Here is a 22,235-nt window from a genome sequence, read left to right on the forward strand (position 1 = left end):
GACTTTCATTTTTTTCGTAAATAGTCTGAAACACTTAATTGGTAGATCATCTAAATTTCTCAAATTGCCTTCAACGTTTAGGCTGAGCACTCATTTTATTTGTTGGCCTATAATTCTGACTGGTCTGTGTATAATGAATTTGATTACTCAGTAAAACAAATTCCATATTCCTCTCACCTCAAACTTATCTCCCCCTCCTGCCTCATATCAAGTCACCAGCAATGTCAAATGCTGGACCCATGTCTTACAATAAAATGTTCTGCTACTTTACAGATTTCATTTTATTTCAACTCATTTCCGTGCCTATATCCAATTAAGGTTTAAGCATGCTGTCCTGGGCACACACCTCAGGTATTTGGGCTGTCTGTCCATGACAGTGGACTAGTTGTTAGTCGATTAGTGTTTAGTGAGAGAGAAGAGGGTGTAGTGGCCTTACACCTACCCATTGGCTCTTGAGAACTCGCTCTGGGTTGGAGCCTCTTACAGATTAATTACTTTGTTTAGTAAGGGGCAGACTGCAGCCCAGAGGAAATGGCTCACCTGATGAGTGATCAATCTAAGATTAATTCCCGTCGGTGGGCCTATTTGGCTATTTCTCGTCCACAACTTGTGTAACAAAGGCCATGGTATGTACTATCCTGTCTGGACGTATAAATGATCTCTTGCTGCTAATCTAAAAAGAGTAGCTCATGGAACGGCAGCAGATTTCATGTCTTATTGTCCACACACATTAATTTATTGGTCTGATGCCATATAACTGTAATTAAAATGTACTGTGTCATTGTTTAAAACATTTCTTCCTTCCATCCTTGTTTACCAAGGTGGGTTTAATAAGAAGTCTCCACTTTGAAATATAATGAACAAGTAAGTAACTTTGTTTAATGTTGAATATTAGGTTTCAAAAGGTTTACAATTAACCCATTAATGACCCGTCAGAAGGATCTATTATAAAGTTGTTATCCTCTATCTAGTGTTAAAATGTGTGAGATACTCAGTTTTGTCAATATCACATCTAATTATTATAAACAAACTGAAGTCAGCTCTGATATAGCACACTCTTTATCACAATGTTGTAAAATGTTCATACATAATACCACAAAACTCAAAACTTAACAGTAACACTTAAGTTATCAAATAAAAAAATTCTTCATTTGCCACAATAGTCTGTTATAATAAAGTGTTAGGCACTTCAGATTTAAAATTGAATATTCCACTTTTTAAGTTTGTCTCTTAAAGATGCTGTATCACGATTCATTGATACAAATGCTGTATTTTACTATTATTGCATTTATTTATGAATAACTAGAAATCAATCCCATGCATAATCTTTGCATAAATAACTCAGGAATATTGAAATTGTAATATTATATCACATCACATCATACCAAATCTTAAGAAATCAGTGAATGCACAGAATCTGGCAAATTGATTGGATAGGGCTGTCAGAGACCGATGAGTTGAACAAAAGACAGCACATTTGTCTTTTAAAAATCCTGGCGTAACATCACAGAGGGTTCGCCTCAACTGAACACACCCCATTCCATCAGTTAGCCACTAAAGAGTTTTTAACAGATTTTTGTTTTTACTAGTAAATTAAATGATTTAGTGATTCTATATGGGCATATGTAATCCATAATACACTTTAGTAATTGGATAAGTAGGTGCATACAGAGACATAAATAGAATCTACCCCACCTATTTGCATAGAAAGTGATTTTTACAAATTGCCCAGGAAGACACATTATGCAACTTTTAGATAGCACCTTTAAGCCATTCATTGATTTGTGAGAAAGATCTGTTAAAAAGTCTGGTGGGTTTTTTCTTTGTTTTACAAACTTAACCCATCTCTGTAACATTTTTAAAAACTATATGTCATTTTTTGAGGAGGTTGTCCATTAACTCATTAATTGATTCATCAGAAAGGTCTGCTAAAAAGTGTTTGTCGAATGTCTGGTGTTTCCGATTTTTCTTCTGAGACATGCTGTATGATTTGTCATAGTGCTCGACCAAGATGTATTCAACAAACTCGTCCCACCTCTGCTGTCTTGCCAGATCACACCAAAACTGTGCCTTTTTCTCCCCCACATGTACCCTAAGTGCCCACACAATCTGACACAGACTGTCTACATCATCTATCCAATTTGGATAGTCTCTGATGATGTGCTTCACTCTCTCCCCTACAGACAGGTTTATCTCACTCCTCGGTGAATGGCAGAGTTTTTCAAACAGTTCTGTAGGAATTACACAGTTGCCGATGCGTCTGCTCTCTGACTCCACCCACACCGGTTTACTGGTGTCGAACTGTGACAGCTCTCTCCTGATGACAGACTCCCAGTACTTCTGTGACGGCTGCTGCTGCCCGTGCCACAGACCGAGGAGAGAACCCTTGTGGTGGGCGGCCGACTCCAGGTCCAGCACCTGCTCTCCCAGCTCCTGCAGTCGGTGCAGAATCAGAGTCTTACCAGTTCCTGTCAGTCCTGTCAATGTAAAACGGATTTATTTTACTTACTTTTTTATTGGACTTGATATGGGTGCTTGGTTGGTTATTAGGTGAAAAGGTGGTTGCATGGATGGACAGACAGATGAATTGATGGAAGGATGGATGAATGGTTTTGATATGGATGGGTGGATGAATGGATTTGGTACGGAAGAATGAATGTATGGTTTTGGTATTGTGGATGAATGGTTTTGATATGGATGGGTGAATGAACGGATTTGGTACAGAAGGATGGATGTATGGTTTTGGTATTGTGGATATATGGTTTTGATGTGGATGAATTGAATTGGTATGGAAGAATGAATGTATGGTTTTGGTATTGTGGATGAATGGTTTTGACATGGATGAATGGATTTGATACGGAAGGATGGATGTATGGTTTTGGTATTGGGGATGAATGGTATTGATATGGATGGGTGGATGAATTGATTTGGTACGGAAGAATGAATGTATGGTTTTGGTATTGTGGATGAATGGTTTTGATATGGATGGGTGGATGAATGGATTTGGTACGCAAGGATGGATGTATGGTTTTGATATGGATGGGAGGATGAATGGATTTGGTATGGAAGGATGGAAAGACAGACAATGGATGGAAGTAATTAAGTGGATGGACTGAGCACATGAATGAAGTGTGTAGGTTGGACTAAAGTGCTACAGAATAAGCCCTTCTGTACATAAGCAACTTTTTTCAGATGGCAGGAATGGATCTCTTAAGTGCACAGATCAGCAAGTTCTGCATCTCTCGAGGAAATAGCCTCGTGGGAGATCACTGAGCTACATATCAGTGGATATAAAGTGATCTTTAAAACTGAAAGCTTTATACCCAAAGCCGTAGCTAGCATTTTTATTTTTTTGCTTGGAGGGCAGACGAATTCTTGAAAAGAATGAGCATGTAAGGTGCAAGACAGGGGCCATCTGGAAATGTTTTAATCTAGAGGTTCTGAAATAACATTTTGCAGCCATTTCATGTATTTAAAATGTCAAAATCAATAACCTGCTTGCTACAGCCCTGATACCATACTTAAATAAAGGTAATTTTTCAACATTTCAAATGAATCCATGCTATATATGTACATGGTAAAATTTATTTTATGCACACAAAAAATAGTAAAATCTGACCATGGGCCGTAAATTAACAACCCGGGATATGTACAGTACCTGAAATAATTCTGAAGTCAAACTGCTGTGGTAATTCCTCAAGATCTTGAATCACCTTTCTCCTGTACGTTTTGTACCCACCATGCAACATGTATACCTTAAAACCGATCTGAGATAAGACAATGGCCAAACTCCTTGACCTCTGACCTCCACGCCAGCAATAAATTAGGGGACAATACTCCTGACCTTTGTTCTGAAAGTACTGTTCTATATGATGACCAATGTTGTGGGATATGATCTGTGCTCCAGTCTTGCGAGCTTCAAATGGCAACTCATTGTACAGTTTCCCAACATCATGTCTCTGCTTATTGTCAAGTACAGGCATATTGATGGCGCCAGGAATGTGATCCTCAAGAAATTCAGCTTGTGTTCGGACATCAATGACATCTGTGGCAAGAGGCTCATGAGGGTTACTGGTGACGATGTATTCTCCGGCTTTTAAATTACCTTCAGGAGATGTTGAGACACAGTGGCATAATGGTGTAATTCTTAGATAAAGGTTTCTCCTTAACAGTAAAGACATAATGGCACTTCTCATTGTGGTTGCGTGATACAAACGGTATAGATGTTAGTTCTTTATAGTTATTTCCACATTTATCTTGATGTCATTACAACATAAGAATCATATAGAGTGAAATTGTACAAAGAATGTATACATGTTAGTTCTTTAGCTATCAATATATATCTGAAAAACAGCTTGTCATAGAATGGCTATGTGAAGTTCAGTGTCCAAGGTATGAATATTAGTTAGAAGTACATCTCCTTTGATAAACAAAAACAGCTCATTATCAAGCCAACTTCTGATATTGGTGTATTCGAAGCTCAGTGTATCGCCACCTTGATCAGAGTAACATTGTCAAAGAAAGCTTGTTGTGGAGTCCAATGTTTTTCATACTGTAGTGTGTTTCAAGACAGTTGGCATGATGTAACTAAAGCCAATAATACTCTCACTAACACAACTCTGTAATAAAATAGATAGTGATTTATTTACATAAAAACATTTGAAGAAAACAAGAAAAAGTTTTAAACAGAAAGGAATAAGAAACACATGTAACTTGAATTCTGAATGCATAATTTAAAAACGACAAACACTAGAGAATAACTACTTAATAACATGAACTTTATTATCCACATAGTTCAAGATATTCAGGGAAATATAATCAGTATGACCCACGTGTGTCATATGGATTTCATGTGCACCCCGAATGACGTAATTTTGTGAAGCGATGTCATAACTTAATGTGGTTTCCTCAGTGTAAACGCTTATAAAAATGACGTCATTTCGGAAAATGATGTTTTGTCATCTCTTTTTAGTTGCGTTTCGAACATTTTGACATGGTCCTAGCTTGTTATTCATAAAAATAATGTTTTGGATAATGTGGATAATACAATAATCCTGACACTTGTTTCGTAAAATCAGTACGACACACAAGCTTGTATAATAATCTCTATTTATCCTTCGAGGCTCACTTATAAATAGAATAGCCTGCTCAAGCTAGGAGTGGGAATACTCTCACAAACTAAAAAAAATTGGAATACGGTGTACTGCAAGTCTATGATAGATGACAGTCACTTTTTGCACTCTTGTTTTGGTGTCATGCACAATAAATATAACATACGATATGTAACAGTAATTTTTTTATATGATATATTTGACGAATGCCGGAATGGTACTCTTTTTAAAAATTATACTTCATATTTTGTCTAAAATTATGAAAAATAAAAACATTGTCTGCTCTTGAAACTGTTTTGACAGGGGTCACGGTATGTAGACCAGTTTTTATTTTAAAGTGGCAAAGCATTGTAATAATATAGTTAATTTTGAATTTGAATGACATCATTTAGCATCTCTTTTCAATTTAACAATAAATTGCGTGCATGATGTTTTTGTTTTAAGAATGCTGGAAAAATTCCAAAGCAAAATTGCAATTAAAAAATTGTATTATTTACGAAATTTGATACATTATATTTATTGTGTATGAAGTCAAAACAAGGGTGTGGGACATACCGTACTCAGTACAATGGTAAAGTGCTCGCCTGATGAATGGTTGGTCTGGGATCGATCTCCGTCGCTGGGCCCACATTCCTGCCAGTGGATCATGCCTGGTATATCAAAGGCCATGGTATGTGCTATCCTGTCTGTGGGATGGTGCATAAAAGATTCTTTGATATTAATTTCTAAGACAATATGTCGGTATTATAAAATGTTTAGCCGATGATGAATAAATCAGTGTGTGTTCTAGATCTAGTGGTGTCATTTAGGGGAAGGAAAAAAAACCTACAACTTTCTAACGCGACACCCTCCAAGAAAAGTCACGTATCGGGCCCTGATGGTTCCCCTTTAATATGACTAATATTATGTCTGTTTAAATTTGTTTCAGGTACATTTGGGGTTCATCGGACTGTATCGAAAATATAATTTAAATATTTATTTTAGTATTACAAACAAATCTGAAAAAAGTAACTGACGTAATTAGGAATGGGAAAATTACCTCAACACGTTACCGGCACCGACTGGTTTTGTCCGTTTGATCCACTTCGTTTAATGTTTCCTAAAGTAATGGATCAGTGGTGCAATACCAACAGTTGAACTAACAAACTCGAACCAGTCTAGGCCAGATGCAATCACAAGTTAGTCGTTACAAATAAAAATCGGCGGTTTTTGCAAAAAAAGAAACATATTGTGAAGTCATTATTGCCATAGGTAAATATGTTTTGGTGTATTTCTGTAATTGGTTTGCTGACAGAAGGTGATAACTAAGGTAAAAGCCAGATAAAGCTTCCCAGTAGTCTTGACTGGAGTAGACGCCATCTAAGACGGCAATATGAGTAAAGTTTTGAGTTTCTGTTTCGGAATCGGTTAATTATATAACTGAAAAATTTGTCAGTTAAGACTTGGCATGAGTTGCTTATTTTTCCCATAACGATTTTAAAGAAATATTTGTTAGAATTAGTTTAAGGTTAGGGTTAGGGTTTAAGCGGTTACTAGTCATTTCGTACCATAGTCGTTTCGTCCCATATAGCCTGAGTACTCTGACTGTTAGAGAGCTAGACGGACATTTGGACATAAACACGCTCTCATTACAGTCCGAGACCAACCTATGTCTTTTTTTGGCAATTCTGCCTACCGCTCTAATACCACAACAATCCTATTTTTGACGTCAAATACCTTTACATCAATAATTTTCGAGTTAAGTGATACAAAAAAATCCACATATTAATCACTAATACACATACTACAGAAAGAAACCCAACAGCACCCACATTCAGCTACACTTCGTGACACTCCGTCGCAACAATTACAAAGCTCGGCGACGTCAAACATAGGATTGTTGTGGTATTAGAGCGGGACTCGTTGCCTACCGTTTGGTAGTCAGGAATTGCCAAAAAAAGACATAGGTTGGTCTCTGACTGTAATGAGAGCGTGTTTATGTCCAAATGTCCGTCTAGCTCTCTTACAGTCAGAGTACTCGGGCTACGTCCCATAGTGCTTTGGTCATTTTGTACCATAGCCATTTCGTACCTACTTTTTACCATCTCGTACCATAATGTTTGGTCATTTCGTACCATAGTGGTTTCGTAAAATACCTTGTAAAGTGAGCAAAGGTTTAAATGAACATGTGTATATTGCCACTGATGATCATTTCATATGATACGAGACCCCCCCCCCCCCCCCCCCATCTTATATAGGCTTATGTCCTTAGCCCACTGTCGACAGATTCTCTGCCTATGCTAGCCTGCATTATTGCTGTTGGATAAACAATTGTTATAATCAACAGTCACATCACATGATCAGTATCGATGTAGAATATCACTGTGTGGTCTAGTTTATGATTAAGTACAGGGGTGCACAAATCGGTTGTCCGCGCGCCCGGGACAACCAAAATATGTTGCGGGCAACCATTCTTTGTCAAACAGTTGCCCCGACGGGCAACCAAGAAAATCATAAAACAAAACTTCCCGACACTCGACAGCCATGGGCAATTCAAAAGTATCGAAACTGATAACTAGACTGACAGGCAATATAAATATCCACCCTAACGCTGCCATCCACTCAGCGTCCACCGTGCATGATTTTGACGAGTTCAATGCAGACAGATACGTTTCAGAATGGTGGCTATTAGCAAAGGGCACTAACTACACTAACAAGCATCCAGTTCTGAGTCATTTTCTATCTTCCGATGTGAACAATCGGTTACATAATCTATCCGACACCTAACATATAATAATAATACCAAATATTAACAGGGATCTCGCGACTGGTAACAAGAAGCGGTGTCATCAAGAATTCAGCATAACAATGTTTACTTATTTTAATAATCACGGTTATTTTTAACGGCAACATGTATGCAAGAAAAGTCTGAAAAATCTGTAGTGTGTTATTTTAACTCTGTAAAGTCATTGAGCCAAAGTAATAAAAACGGACCGAAATTGCGTATCAGTTTCAATACATATGCTAGTTCAGGGCCAAAGACAAGTAGGCTAGGGCCGAGTTCAGGTAGACCGAGCAAAACAAAAACGTCCACTAAACTGGTTATAGTGATTCACGTTAAACCCAATGTCCACGTCGGGAACCAATCGCATAGTTCGCGAACATTTGGAAACCGTTCGTTGGCTGTTCTCAGTGTGCATATAGATCACGCTTGACAGTCCGCCGAGACTTGCACGTGTCAAAAGACATTGTTGCAGACATTAAACAATACGATTACACGCAAGTAAATCTTGATGTAAATTTGTGAGAAAAAACCCACCACCAAATAGTTGTTCGCATTAATGAATACTTAATTGCTGTTTCGTTTGTTTATTTCCTTTGTCTTTGTTAATTTCGCACTCATTCATTTCGCGATCGCAGGAAAGGAACATGCAGTATTTAGTTGTCATAATGTGAAGTCAGCATTCTTAAAGGGACACGCCCTAGTTGTTAACCATTACGCCATTGTTTTTCGCTATTAAACCCATTTTTCACAAATAAAATTACACTTTACTTACATTTTATTATTTAGAATATACATTTCCATTCTCCTGAAGTGTTTTTTGGTAATCCTGGTAATCCTGATGTTTGTAATACCACAAAATGCATTTTTTATATTTCTTAAAAATGCATGCACCACTAAGAAACAAACATTGACTAGACGAGGTCCAATCTATTTTTAGAGGGGATCTTACCGTTTCAACGTCACAGATGTTGGTATACCACGTGACCGTTATCATTTTGGTTCAGTTTGTTTTCTCGTGAACGGTTCGCGCAATCAACATCGATTTGTTATCGTTTGCTTGTCGTTCATTTGTGAGGTTTTTCTTCACAGTTCGTGCACATTTTCATTAACAATAAAGTTCAGACAAGTAAGTATCTCAATACAAAACGTTACAAACCCTTAAAACCAATAAGTCTTACGATATGTGGAGAGGACAGAACAGTTGGAACATACCCAGGAGAGGTGAAAGGAACGCACCCCAAGTCTGTGCACTCGGGGAAATTTGTCGTGCTTCGAGCGACATCTACCGGTGACATCAGAATACTAACTTTCAAAATTAGTTCAAGTAATTGAGTCATGGCGCAAATTACAAAATTGTTGGGGTGTGGAATAGATGGGTTATTTTAAAATACAATTAAAAGCAGTTCAAACCAAAATAAAGATAGCTATTTTACAGAAATAATGAGCACTGTTTTAAAAAATAAGAAGGGTATTGGCTCTCAGATTTTTATTAATGCCATAGGCCTTAGAATTTTGGGTGTGTTTGCAGAGGGCATTGGCTTCCAACTCTGCATATCTCCCCTCACCCACTGAAAAATCAAAGTCATATATTAACTGCCCCTACCCCCATTGCTGTCTTTGATTTTGATCGGGGATACTTTTGTTATTCAAATGCATTCCAGTTTGTACATAATTAGCTGAAAAAGATACAAGTTTCATATTCATGTATAAATACTCTATACAGTACTACACAAAACAATTTTGACTAAAACATTTTCATTATGGCAAATAAAAATCCCATTTGGCAGTTTTTTTGGCAACAGGTATTTTTAATCTTGGATGAGCCCTGAGTTCATCAAGTATTATGACTGTGACAGCCCAGGCGAGATCGAACCACCTCTGTGGATCCATTCAGCTGATTGGGTTGTTTCTCGTTCCAACCAGTGCATAACAACCAGACAAAAGCTGCGGTATGTGCCTTCCTGTCTGTGGGAAAGTGCATATAAAAGATCCCTTTCTGCATTAGGGAAAATGTAGCGGGTTTCGTCTGATGACTACAAGTCAGAATTACTAAATGTTTGACATCCAATAGCCGATGATTAATTAATCAGTGTGCTCCAGTGGTGTTGTTAAACAAAACAAACTTTTTTTCAGCCTAAACAAAGATGAGCTGTAGATAAATAATGTTAAAAAAGAAATAAAACTAAACTGATCAGTAATGATAATAAAAACATTTTAAATTTCAGTTTCATTTTAAAGACAGTTCAAAATTATATTCATAAAACGTTTTATGAAATATGTGGGCAACCAAGAGATGATGTTGGGCAACCAAACTTCAGCTACTGGTTGCCCACCGGGCAACTATCACAATTTCACATTTGTGCACCCCTGTAAGTATAACAAAATATACACAATCTTGAAATCATTATAACTTTATTTCACATTTCATAACAAACCACAGCACTATACTCTAGCTACAGTTAAAACACTTTTAAAATCACTAGCGTTGCGGTGTCAGTCATCAGCGACATGCACCAATCTGGAACAGATTTTCAACAGGTGGCCGATGCTGATTTTCCCGTCACTATTAAGTGCCCAAGTTTCGAAAAGCATCTTTTGTGTGACTCTGGCACCCTTCCTCTGCAATTTCTTGAGTTTGCCCAAGACTGTTCTGCAGGGATAGTAATTCAGCCTCTTTGTTGAGAAGCGGGATCAACAGGTAAATACCCAAGGTACCACTACCGGTCCGACTGTTGATTCTGAAAATAAAGAAACATATAAACATTTTAGAATATACATCATTCACTTTTCACTTAAGGATACAAATATTCAGTATGCTTTTTTCCAACTTATTTATTCATTATGCACGATGCGTGTCAGGTAGTGATTTGAACTAATAGATTTGAACTAATAGATTATTATACCAGAAAATTTAATGTAAATTGTACATACCTGTTATGCCAACCCTCAACGTCATTGTTTGTACGTGTCGGGCGCATGAACACTGTCCAGGATTCACATGGCCAGATAGTGTTTGATATCCATGTTTTGTCCATGTAATGGACCAATTCTGCCAGTTTGGGGGAATCTTCGTTGATCTGGCCTTTCAACTTGTCAAACGTTGGATGGATATGCTCCGCGGGCAGAAAACATAGTGATATCAGTTTCCTGATAAATTTGTATCAGGTATCATGCTCTCTGTATTGTACCTATAAATATACTCAATACGTTAGTGATTTAATGTGTTGTGCATAAATACATGTGAATGCAATACTAATATCAAAATACAATACAATAAATAGCAGTAGACAGGGTTTCTGCCAGAGGGTAAAATGGGTATGGCGCCATACCCAGATTTTTTGGCAGATTTTTTGTTTAAAGTTAACCTTTTGACAAAATTAATTACTCTTATTACCTGGTACCCGTAAAATTTTACTACTTCACCTGCAAGCTGATTGACTGCACGTGTCCAGATGGCTTGGCCCCAATGGAATGCACACCCTTTAATCTGCGACTTTGGGAAGAGGGCCCGAATTGACTGCCACATGCCTCGCTCGAAGTCTATTACAGATTCACTGCTGGCTGGCATGGAAGAAGTTTTAAAACTTTTTTCATAACCTGTTAAATATTGAATAAGTATTTCAAAACAGAATCCTTTCCAAATTTAAGAAACCATTCATATTAGATATTATGTTTTCAACTGTACACCATACAAAACACAAGTATTTGTGACTTAAATTATAAGCATCAAACAAATATTGCAAGTATTAAGCGTTAACTATCACACAGTGCACTTAAAACTGAAAAATATAATACCTTTTTATAATCTTTCATTTTCCTTGATGACATGAGAGCAAAGACGAGAGGGACTTGCTTTGTATTCTCCCCACATCTCAAAAAGGCATGTATGGAAAACATCTGTACCAAGCCTTGAAATAAAAAAATTTGGTGTACCTGACACAATGTCCTGCACCAATTAATTTGTGCCTGACATAAAAGAAATTGTACCTGTCACAAAACATTGTAAATAAAAATGAAATAAATTGTTTTATGTTGTTTAATCATTGATATACCGTATTTAATTACTAAATAACCAATGCAGCAATTAAGGCAAATGTCATCAAATGATGACATTTATTATTGTTACGTACTTCCTAGTCTATGATGCATTAATATATGCCCTCTGGTAAAGCTGTATCCTAACCAGCCGCGAGCTACATGAGCGATTATTTTAGAAATCATGGATTTCAATTGCCGTATCCTAACCGCATGCGTGCGACGCGACATATAAATCTGTCGCGTCGCGCGCGTACAGTTAGGATGCGGCAATGGAAATCAATTATTTCTAAAATAATTGCTTGCGGCCGGTTAGGATAGGGCTTAAGAAACCCATGAAACTATCGTCACTATCACTTTGTGTTGAACTTTCAGATTCATGATAATCTGACTCAGACTCATCCATTTTTTGCAAAGTCATCAGTGTTTTGTTTGTGGTAATATTCTATATTTTTGGTTGCCGAGTGATCTTTAGCATTTGACACACGCAGATTTTTGGACCCTTTGATCCATGCGTCTGAAAAATCGTGATTATACTGCATTTCTTTTTTAAATGTTTTGCAGATCGAGTGAGCACGTCAGAAGGGTAATCTCACCTTTGGTGTTTTCTTCAAACTGTAGCCACAAAGAGGCATTTGTATTAACTAAATCCTCCTTTTGCCATTTTAATTCAGTGCTAGATTTTAAGATACTACTCTGCGGGATATTTGTTTGGGAATTTTTGGGGGCACGATTTAATCGGCGGCTGCCCGCCGCGGATACTGGGAACAGGGACAGTTGATTTGTCATTATCGTTACCTGTCTGTTCTTTTACAGCAAACACTGAAGTTATTTTGTTCAACATCCTTTAATTGTTAACCACGAGGCAATTTGAATTGCAAACTTTAAACGAAAACGCCACAGGAAGTATACGCTAAGTACAAAAGGTCAATTACTAATATGCGTGACATGACTTTTTACAATGTAAGTTCCCGCAAAATCGAGACTATGAAAAATCTTACTAAACAGGTACGCGGACTGTAGATGAACTTCGTGTTGGACTGTCAAGTACCCTGCGAACAGGTTCGAATCCCACTGGTACACATTTGTGTTTTTTCATTCGTAATAAAAAAAAAAAATTAATCGGTGCATTAAGTGTATTTGACTCCAAAGCAGCTGGCATTTACTACAACGCGAGCTTCGGACATGATGACCGGCGCAATCGACAGTGTTACTGACAAGATACAAATTTGTACCGGACAATGACCGTGACCGACCACTTATTTCAAGGCTTGTGTACAAATGGTCTCCAAACAATCTTAAAAGTACCATCAAGATACCAGACTACTGATTTAGAAAGGATGTCCAGCTGATCATCCGTAGCACATATAATCTGACGATTTTCACCAACTGTGACATCTTTCCGGACAAAGTTTTCAGGAAGGTACTCGTAGTTGAGCTGCAAAAACAACAATAAAGCACATAGATTATAATAGTTCCTTGACATAGTTTCTACTTAAGAAAACAAATACGTATATCATTTTATCTGAACATAGTGAAACTAAGAAAATGTTTATTACCTCAAAATCCAGATCTAGTGGTTCTTTCGGTCTCAGTTTCTCTCTATGACGATTTGTGATTCTTTGGAGAAGGGCCGGTTGAGGGCGGCTACCAGGCAGTGCTGTGTAATTTGCATGTTCCTCTAACGCTTTCTGAACAATCACAGATGATGGCATAAAGATTTCTTTTGAGGCTAAATCTTTCACCTAAAATGAAACATGTAATTGTTTTTAATATTTTAATGGGCCATTACACTATAATAACAGTATTTATATATATATAAAATATTGGTTACTATAAAGCTGAAATAAATGAAAATGAATATAAATATTGTTTAATCAAATTCAAGTGAGGTATATAAAAACTAATAATACCTCTGCTCGGATTTTTAGACCTAAAATGGCCCCAGGTTTGGAATCGTGATTGTGCGAATGTTTCCCAAGTCGAAATTGGCTTCCCTCTTGGATTACAGTTGCGGGGCATCGTGTTTTCTTCAAACGTACTGAACACCACCAATCTACAGATCCATTCTTACGTACTCGCTGAAGTTAATAAAAAGAGAGAAAAATAAGAGTTTTAACAAAAAAGAAGACACAAACACAACACCCCTCTCCCAATTTATATATATATATATATATATATATATGTGTGTGTGTGTGTGTGTGTGTAAAAAATATTTACTTCACAAAATTAGTTAAGTTCACAATATACAATTATGATCCTCAATTGATCTGAAAAAAATATTAGTAAAAATTGACAAAAGTTTGCAAATACATGTAGATTGTGGATTGTACGATTTTGATCACGGCATGCGGTTGTCATTCAAATTCAAAGCGACAATGTATTAACTATATTTCTTACTCTTCCATGTGCATGTCAGGAATCGTGAATGATCTACTCGATATTTCAAATGAAGACACATCTCCTGCACTCTCAGTCAAACCTTTCTCATTCATCTGATCACTCTTTTCCAGCGAACCACTGTCTTCCGTCATATCACAGTCTTCTTGTAAGGTAGTGGCCATTGGCATTGTTCTACATAATAAGAAATAATGATAAGAAATAATGATAATAATAATAAAGAATCTAACTATTAAATTTTTGTGCATCATGATTATATAAAATACATACATTTAAAATACATATAATTGTATAAATAATTTATTTTTAAAGTAGACATAATATGATCAGAGGTTTATGTAATAAAAAGGTTGTACTTACGTATTAATAGTGTCGATATGTGTGCTTTCTGTTACTGGCACCCCTACAACAGACCTATCGCGACAGTTGACACAATACCATGTATCTGGTCCATTACCTTTGTTCGTAGCATGGTAGACAACTTGAGAAATCCCTAAAACAAAGCAAAAATGATATAATAAGCAAGTTAACAAGTTAAGAAAAAAGAAGAAGAAAACTAGCCAGGTTATTCAGTCAAGTCATGAGCTTGAATATTGAATTATGATACAAGGCAATCAAATTATAATATAAATACAGTTTACAAAAATAAAGATATAAATATTTTTTGTACTTACCGGTACCACATATCCGATGTTGCCATCTATTGCACATATCACACTGCAAGGCCTCTTGTCTTGGCCTAACTAAACAGTCGCAAGCTAAACATAGATCCGTCATCGTAACGAGTGAGGGAAATGAAATGATGTTCACAAAATATTGTGTTTTATTTGATCCTGGATGACAAATTTCATTGGTTCTAATTTGTCCAAAAATACTGCTAAAATAACGTTGTTGTAGGGCTTCTTGTAACAAATATGTTGGGCCCCTTGATGAAGAAAACCATGGCCTCTGTTTATTTTATAAAAACAGAATCCATTTGTTTATCTAACACACGGTCTTCGTGGGTAGTTAAGTTTTTTCTGAGATCTGCTTGTCTTAGAAGATCTTGATATGTTATTCTAACACAAAGTGCTCGTTGGTAATTAATATAATGATGAACGGAAACGTTTGAAGATAAAAGTAATAAAAGTAATATATAATATTTTTCTTGTTATTTTTTTCTTTCTTTCTTTCATTAGGGTGGGACTTCAATATAGCTGCAAATATAGCTGCATTTTACTATCTATCAGTCAACTAAGCTGCACAATAAATGATTGAGGTACAAAATGACCAAACAGACATGGTACAAAATGACTATGGTACGAAATGACCAAATAACTATGGTACGAAAATGACCAAATAACTATGGTACGAAATGACTTGGGTACGAAATGGTAAAATTGGGTACGAAATGACTATGGTACGAATTGACTCGTCAACATCCCTAACAGCGTTATGCTTTAAATTCTGTTCACTTTCTTTTTTCGTGCACGGTTTGCGCAATCAACATCTGATTTGTTGTCATCGGCATGTTCATTCATTTGTGAGGTTTTTCTTCAGTTAGGAACATTTTTATAAACAATAAAGTTGAGAAAAATAAGTATCTAAATACAAAACCCCTAAAACCATTAATTTTACTAAGTTGTTTTTGTGTATTCCTTAAAATTACCGATATCGGATCCACATGACTCGTAGAAATTGACTTAAAATGGAGAAAGAGTAATTTTAAGACCCCTGTTGATAGAATTTGTTTTCAATTATTATATTCGATCTGCAAAAGGTATGCTACATTTTTGTGCCTCTATTGTAGTGAATAGTATTCATATTCCATTCATAACAGTTGTAAATTAAGTGTTCGCCAACTGTGCATAATTAAGAAACATATATTTTTTCATGTAGTTGTCTTAAAAATGGAAAATGATGAACTGCACATGCGCATTACAATACTTTTTGCAAACGCATGCGCCTGAACGCAGTTAGAAACGTCACACTTTTTCCTGTTTACCGGAGGTGTTTCACTTTTGTTTAATAGAATGGATTTGTTTTACATCCAAATTGTTGATTTTTTACGTTAAATGATTACAATCTATTTTGTTTCACATAACGTAGCTGAAAAATGTAGAATAATATTTCTGTAAATATCGTATTCGTGTTTTTGTTCTTAGGTAAACGCAGTTTGGGACGTCGATGGTATATACTATCCTGGCGTCATATGTTTTCGATACGATAAGCAAAAAATTAAAATATAAGAAAAACTATATTTCATACATACAATAATACTTTACCTTTCTCAAGTCACATTAGTTTATTGTGAAAAACTGATAATTTTCCATGAATGCCAAGTTTTCCTCTAACTGCTAACTCGCACAGGTGTTTCCACTATATTTTCACAAACATCATATGTTTTCTATAGTTTCATTGGCTGTCTATTTTTGTAGTGTAGGGTCTATACGCCGTGCAATAATTTACATCAAAATCTTTTTTTGAAAATAAAATCATAAAATGTTTGTAACTCGTAAAAAATAGTGAATAATTTTCAGACCAATAGACAGTGTTCACTGAAAACATATTTACTTTAGGTTTTCTTCATAGGCTAATGTCTAATCCTCTTGTTCTACGTATCAACGACACCAACATTCAGATTGTCACCATAAGTACTTTGACAGCAATACAGAACTATATATTTTCAAAAAATCTAATTCCACCAAACCACCTTTATTTGTAGTAAATGTAAATGCACATGTAAACATGCCCCCACCAGAATTACCGAAAAGAACTTTGCTGTGACTGACATAAGAGGTAACCCAACCAGCCTTCCATAAATTTTATTGTTTAGTGTAATGATCACGTGGTATATCGTCTAACTTTGGCAGGTCAGATGTCGGTGTTGCAGACAATAACTTTGCTGGGATTTGTGATAACTGGATTTCGCTATGTGAGGCATTTCATTAGTACCAAAATTTTGCATTACGAAAAACTGATAACATGCACATTATTTATGGTATTATAATTAAAACATAAAGTTGGCAGCTTGACTTAAAGCATTTTTAATATTGAGAGAAAAAACACATTTCATTGTTTATGTTCAGGCTGATAGTGACGTAATATCTCGCATGATCTCACGATACATGCAGTTACAAACAAAGTATCAAAAACATGTCGATCGAAATTGTATGACGGTACAATATATATAGTCGGGCTCGCAGTCTCCGCGGGCTTGGCTATTTTTGGAATAAACATTTGGAAGTGCCATCTAGAGTTTGTTAACATATGCAAATAGACAGAAGGAAGTACATTTTTGACAAATGCGAATCAGTGTGAAATGTTCCATTCTCATGTAAGTTAAAAAACCCAAATATAAATCACGTACTATTTTCACAAACCTTGAAATAGTAACTTATCCCCCCTCTTTCAAAAGTGTTTATTATTTCCTTCCAATTCACTATCCGACTTTCCACATGTCCCAGACCTGTCAGCTGACCAGCCGAAAAGGTTTTGTAATGACATGTTACAGCTTGTATGGAGGTGCATAAATGCCACATAATATTAACACAAATCTGTAATGTCACACATTGTTTGTTCACTGAATCACTTAGAGAATGAGCAAGAGCATCAACATATTTGTTACTTTAAACATATTATTTTTAAAAATAATAAACTGAACACAAATATAAATAACAAGGGGTACTGATAATAATATTTAAAAAATTAATAAATCAAATTAAATTAAAATAAACAAAGCACTGAAAAGATAATAATTGGAAAGAACATAAAAAACGTACCTTCATGACCCCAGCCTGGACCATCCCCCTCATTAAAAGCTATTCAGTTTCCCATGAGGAAAGTGAAGGGGCTGATTAGAGGAGCTGTAATTTGTAAACAGTTTTCTCTACCAGCACACAAAGAATGTGTAAATCTTGTGAGTGTCAAGTGGGTACAGTGTGATAAAGGTGATCACTAGAAACATCTTATAATATTCTCCAGTGATGCCAAGGTTGTAAGGACGGACAACACGTTTCTGTGCTTTCATTGCATGCAGAATATATTCAGCTATTTTCTAAAGTGTTACTGTTCTGTATAGATATTGAAGTTTATGATTTGTTCCAGTTTAAAATATCTTGCATTCCAGGATTTGTGTTCAGATTATTTGTAACGAATATTTTTAAGTTATTGGTTTTAGGTACCTTTAACCATGATAACAGGATGTTAAAAAGACGAATTCAGGTGATATTCACACCAGGATTTGCTTGATGTTCACGTTCAACAATAAAGTAACATTTATGAACATTTTGTTCATAACGGGCCTCCATACTAAATAACCATAACACCCGCGGTAACTGTGAGTTCTTTCCCTTTGTGTATGTACGTCACCGCATCAAAACTGGTACGTGTTTCCTACTGGAAATTAATAACTTGGGTGGGAATTTTTTATTTCAATATATGCATGAAAGCATGAATAACAAAACAGCAAAAACAATTGTTAGGTTAGACAAATGTTTTTAGTCAGAATCCCCTTTTCCGATAAGACCTGCGGTAATAGGGCGTGCTATGCTACAATATCTTTTAAAACAATTTGTTCTATAAAACCAATATAATGTTTATATTTTGTAATCCAGTATCGCTATGTTTTGCCTTTGAAAAATCTGTGTAAAATGTCCTCCACAAGGGTGCTTTTGATGGTGCTTTTGGAAGAAAAATAGCACAGACGACAGAATGAGGCATCATGGGACTAAATCTTCATTTTATTCCGTAGACATTCGGTTCATTCCTTCAAAATACACCCAATGAGATTTATAAGTAATAAAATGCAGTGTCACTTATTGATCCACTGTGTGGTCGAGTGGATACAGTGCTCGGCTACAGTCCCGATGGTCTGGAGTTCAAATCCAGGCCTAGCACTACATCATTTGTAGTGTTTAATGCAATACCCAGTTCATAGGCTAATTCAATTCCCCAATAATGGGGAAAATACGGAACTCTTTTCCTCCATTGTACTCCCGATTCTCTTATACAGATGTGAAATATGGGGTTACGAAAACATCGATATCATTGAAAATATTCATATAAAATTCTTAAGACACATCCTACCAGTAAAAAAAAGGAACCCCGCTATTCATTTTATATGTAGAACTAGGAAGATGATTCCTTAAATTAATTATTCAACAAAGAATTATAAGTTTTTGGGCCCGTATCGTATCTGGTAAACAAATAAAATCATCGCCTTTACTGCATGAATTAATGTTACACTACTTTTCTGTAAATGGATATAGTTATAAATGGATAAAAATGGTCGAAGAGGGGCAAATGTTTAGATGTCACGGAACTTTTCATCCATAAAAATACTTCTTAAGCAAGTAAAATTAAGATAAAACGACCAGTATTTACAACAATGGAATAGTAACATAGCTTTATCATCGAGAGAAAATGTACACTATATTTAAAGAAAACCTTAGATTAGAAAAATATCTTATTATATTACCACAAATATTTTGGGCTATATTACTCAAATTTAGAACATCTAACCACTACTTACCAATCGAAATAGGACGCTGGAACAACACCCCAGTAGAAGATCGAATGTGCACATTATGTAACAATAATGACATTGGAGATGAATTTCACTATTTATTCACATGTACTTATTTCAGTAACTCCCGTAAACATTTGCTTAAGCCATATTATTATAATAAACCAAGTATGCAAAATAGGTGTTCTCAAGAAATTATGTAAATTAATAAAAGCAATTGTTGATAAATGCAGTAAACCCTAAAAGAACACTGGCCTATTATTATTTACAATGTCTATCACTACCCAAGTATACATATTTATGTGTGCGCATCTGATTAGCACATTTTGGTAGTAATTACAATAATGTGACATTACATTTACATTATTCTAATTGTATTTTATTATTGCCTTTATTATTCTATTGTATTTGTATTATACTACTGTCTCTATTACTGTATTGCATTGTTCTGCTGTCTCCTGTAAACCCTATCTTGTCACTACAGTTTATATATCATGTTCCTCATATTGAGTTGTGTAACGGCCTGAGCGTAATAAAGTTCTGTTCTGTTCTGATTCTTTTTTTATTATTACAGTGTGATCTTTGCTCCATTTAAGCGGAGCACCCCCCCTCCCCCCCCCTGTTTCATTTTACCGCCATCCTTTTCACGTTCTTCGCCCTCCTTTATTTTTACAGCACCCTACTATATTTTACAGCACCTATCCCCACTATTTCCAAATGCACACTTTTTTGCACACATAAAAAACCCAACAACGATCAGTCTGCACACTGGACATCAAAGGAAACAAGCCACATTGTGTACGAAAAAGCAAATGATGAAACATTTATGACAGTTACCGTAACATAATTTAACAGTATTTTTAACAGCCTCTATTTTGTGCCATAGCTGTATCCATTTGTATGTTTAATACACACAATAAAAGTTATATGTTATTTGTGCAATGAAAACATTTTAATTTTTTAAGGATTCGGCAATCTCCGATTGAAAACCCCCCACTTATTTGGCGCCAAATTTGTCGCGTGATCAGAACGGTCATTCTGTCTTTTGTTTCCACTAACTATCATCTGATATTTTGTCCTCAATTGCAGATATAATTGGTTGTAACTGATGATTTTTACTTTCTGTCATTTCTGTCATTCTGTTTATTCAGCAGTTCTTATAAAATATTGTAAACTTTTCATTTTGGGGGAATCCGATATCACCGCTTATTAAAACAACGGAAGTGGTAGTGTTTATCATTAAAATCATTTATCTTGGGTACCAACTAATATATACACTGCCTTTATAAAAACCAAACCACTTTACAAACATCTTTATTGTTTTTCATAAATCTTGAAATCTTTATTAATAAAATAATAATATTAAAACTTTGATCGGTTCAGCAAAACCGGAACTACCCGTGAATGTCAGACCGATAACATCTTCGGTTCAATTAAAAGACGAGTCTGCTTTTATTTCGTATAAACTTTTTTGTAGGCAAAATAAGGAGTATGTCTTTACCAATACACACACACACACACACCGTTTTTTTTATAGTTTTTTTGCTTTTCGTTTTTTTTTTGGGGAGGTGGGGGTTTAAGGATGGCCACCCTCTTTAATTTTCACCCAGCGAGAACACTGTATTATAAATTTCTTTGTTTTTAGTTTTTAAAGTTAATAAAATGGCAATTCCATATTAAAAATATTGATTGCTAATCCATGACAGACACTTGCTGCACAATCATTTTTGCTTTATGCACAGTAAATATTACAATAATATTGAATATTTTACCATAATTTCACCTCATGACCGTATTATGTACATGATACAAGTGTCACGGTACATGCTCTTAATTTGTTTTCGCCTGTGGCGATTTTAATTGTGTTAGAGGGCCGTGTGCAGTTTATTGCCCGTAGCCCAGGTGGACAACTTGTTACGTAATACTTTGCGCGATCTGGCTTTCCAATATGCACTTAGTCCCGCTGTGGAGGCCATGTGGCGAGTAGTTACGTAATACCTCTGCGAGTGCGGGTTTTACAACCGCGTTGTGGCGACGATGGCGTCAGTAGTCTGACGATCAGAGAGAAAATACCGAGGTAGAATATGAGATGATACGTGAGGTGCCGCTTTGTTCTCCCCCAGGCCAATTCTGATTTTAGAATAAATAGCTAGAATTTAGAGAGATCTAGGAGAACGATTAGGAAGGCTCCGGAGGAACGTTAGTCCGTTTGGACTTTGGTAAATATCATTTCTGCTCTGTGTATAACCTTGATGTGATTGATGTGACTTAAATATTTTAATACTGTATTATACCAATATTCTTTAGACAGTGTCTTCGGTCATCTGACGAAGTAAATCGTAGACTTATTGTTCTAACATTATATGAGTATTTGGTCATGTAAAGCTTAGCCAGTCATCCTAGAAGACCCTGGGTACAC

The 22,235-nt window shown here is 35.9% G+C and overlaps 2 protein-coding genes across 3 annotated transcripts in view; one reads left to right on the top strand and one right to left on the bottom strand.

Annotated features, from left to right (window-relative positions):
• Nucleotides 1-1,043: 1,043 nt before the first annotated feature.
• On the bottom strand, nt 1,044-6,279 carry LOC121376143 (tRNA 2-selenouridine synthase-like). 2 transcript variants are annotated; one of them, XM_041503948.1, is made up of 4 exons: nt 6,151-6,167; nt 5,667-5,797; nt 3,659-4,619; nt 1,044-2,477 (listed from the first exon to the last, which is right to left on the bottom strand). In XM_041503948.1, exons 3-4 carry the CDS (start codon nt 4,194-4,196, stop codon nt 1,873-1,875), a joined length of 1,143 nt encoding a protein of 380 aa, XP_041359882.1. In that variant the 5' UTR covers nt 4,197-4,619; nt 5,667-5,797; nt 6,151-6,167; the 3' UTR covers nt 1,044-1,872. The 2 variants fall into 2 exon arrangements, with proteins under 2 accessions (XP_041359882.1, XP_041359881.1); XM_041503947.1 differs by lacking the exon at nt 5,667-5,797 and having other exon boundaries at nt 6,151-6,279.
• LOC121376144 (mRNA export factor-like) overlaps nt 6,237-22,235 on the top strand; it is a 38,920-nt gene continuing 22,921 nt past the window's right edge. Inside the window, exon 1 of the mRNA XM_041503949.1 lies at nt 6,237-6,362. The gene's annotated coding sequence lies outside the window, so the exon portion shown is untranslated. The remainder of the gene's footprint in view (nt 6,363-22,235) is intronic.

This window comes from Gigantopelta aegis, chromosome 6 (assembly GCF_016097555.1).
Source record: "Gigantopelta aegis isolate Gae_Host chromosome 6, Gae_host_genome, whole genome shotgun sequence".
Taxonomy (NCBI): Eukaryota; Metazoa; Mollusca; class Gastropoda; order Neomphalida; family Peltospiridae; genus Gigantopelta; species Gigantopelta aegis.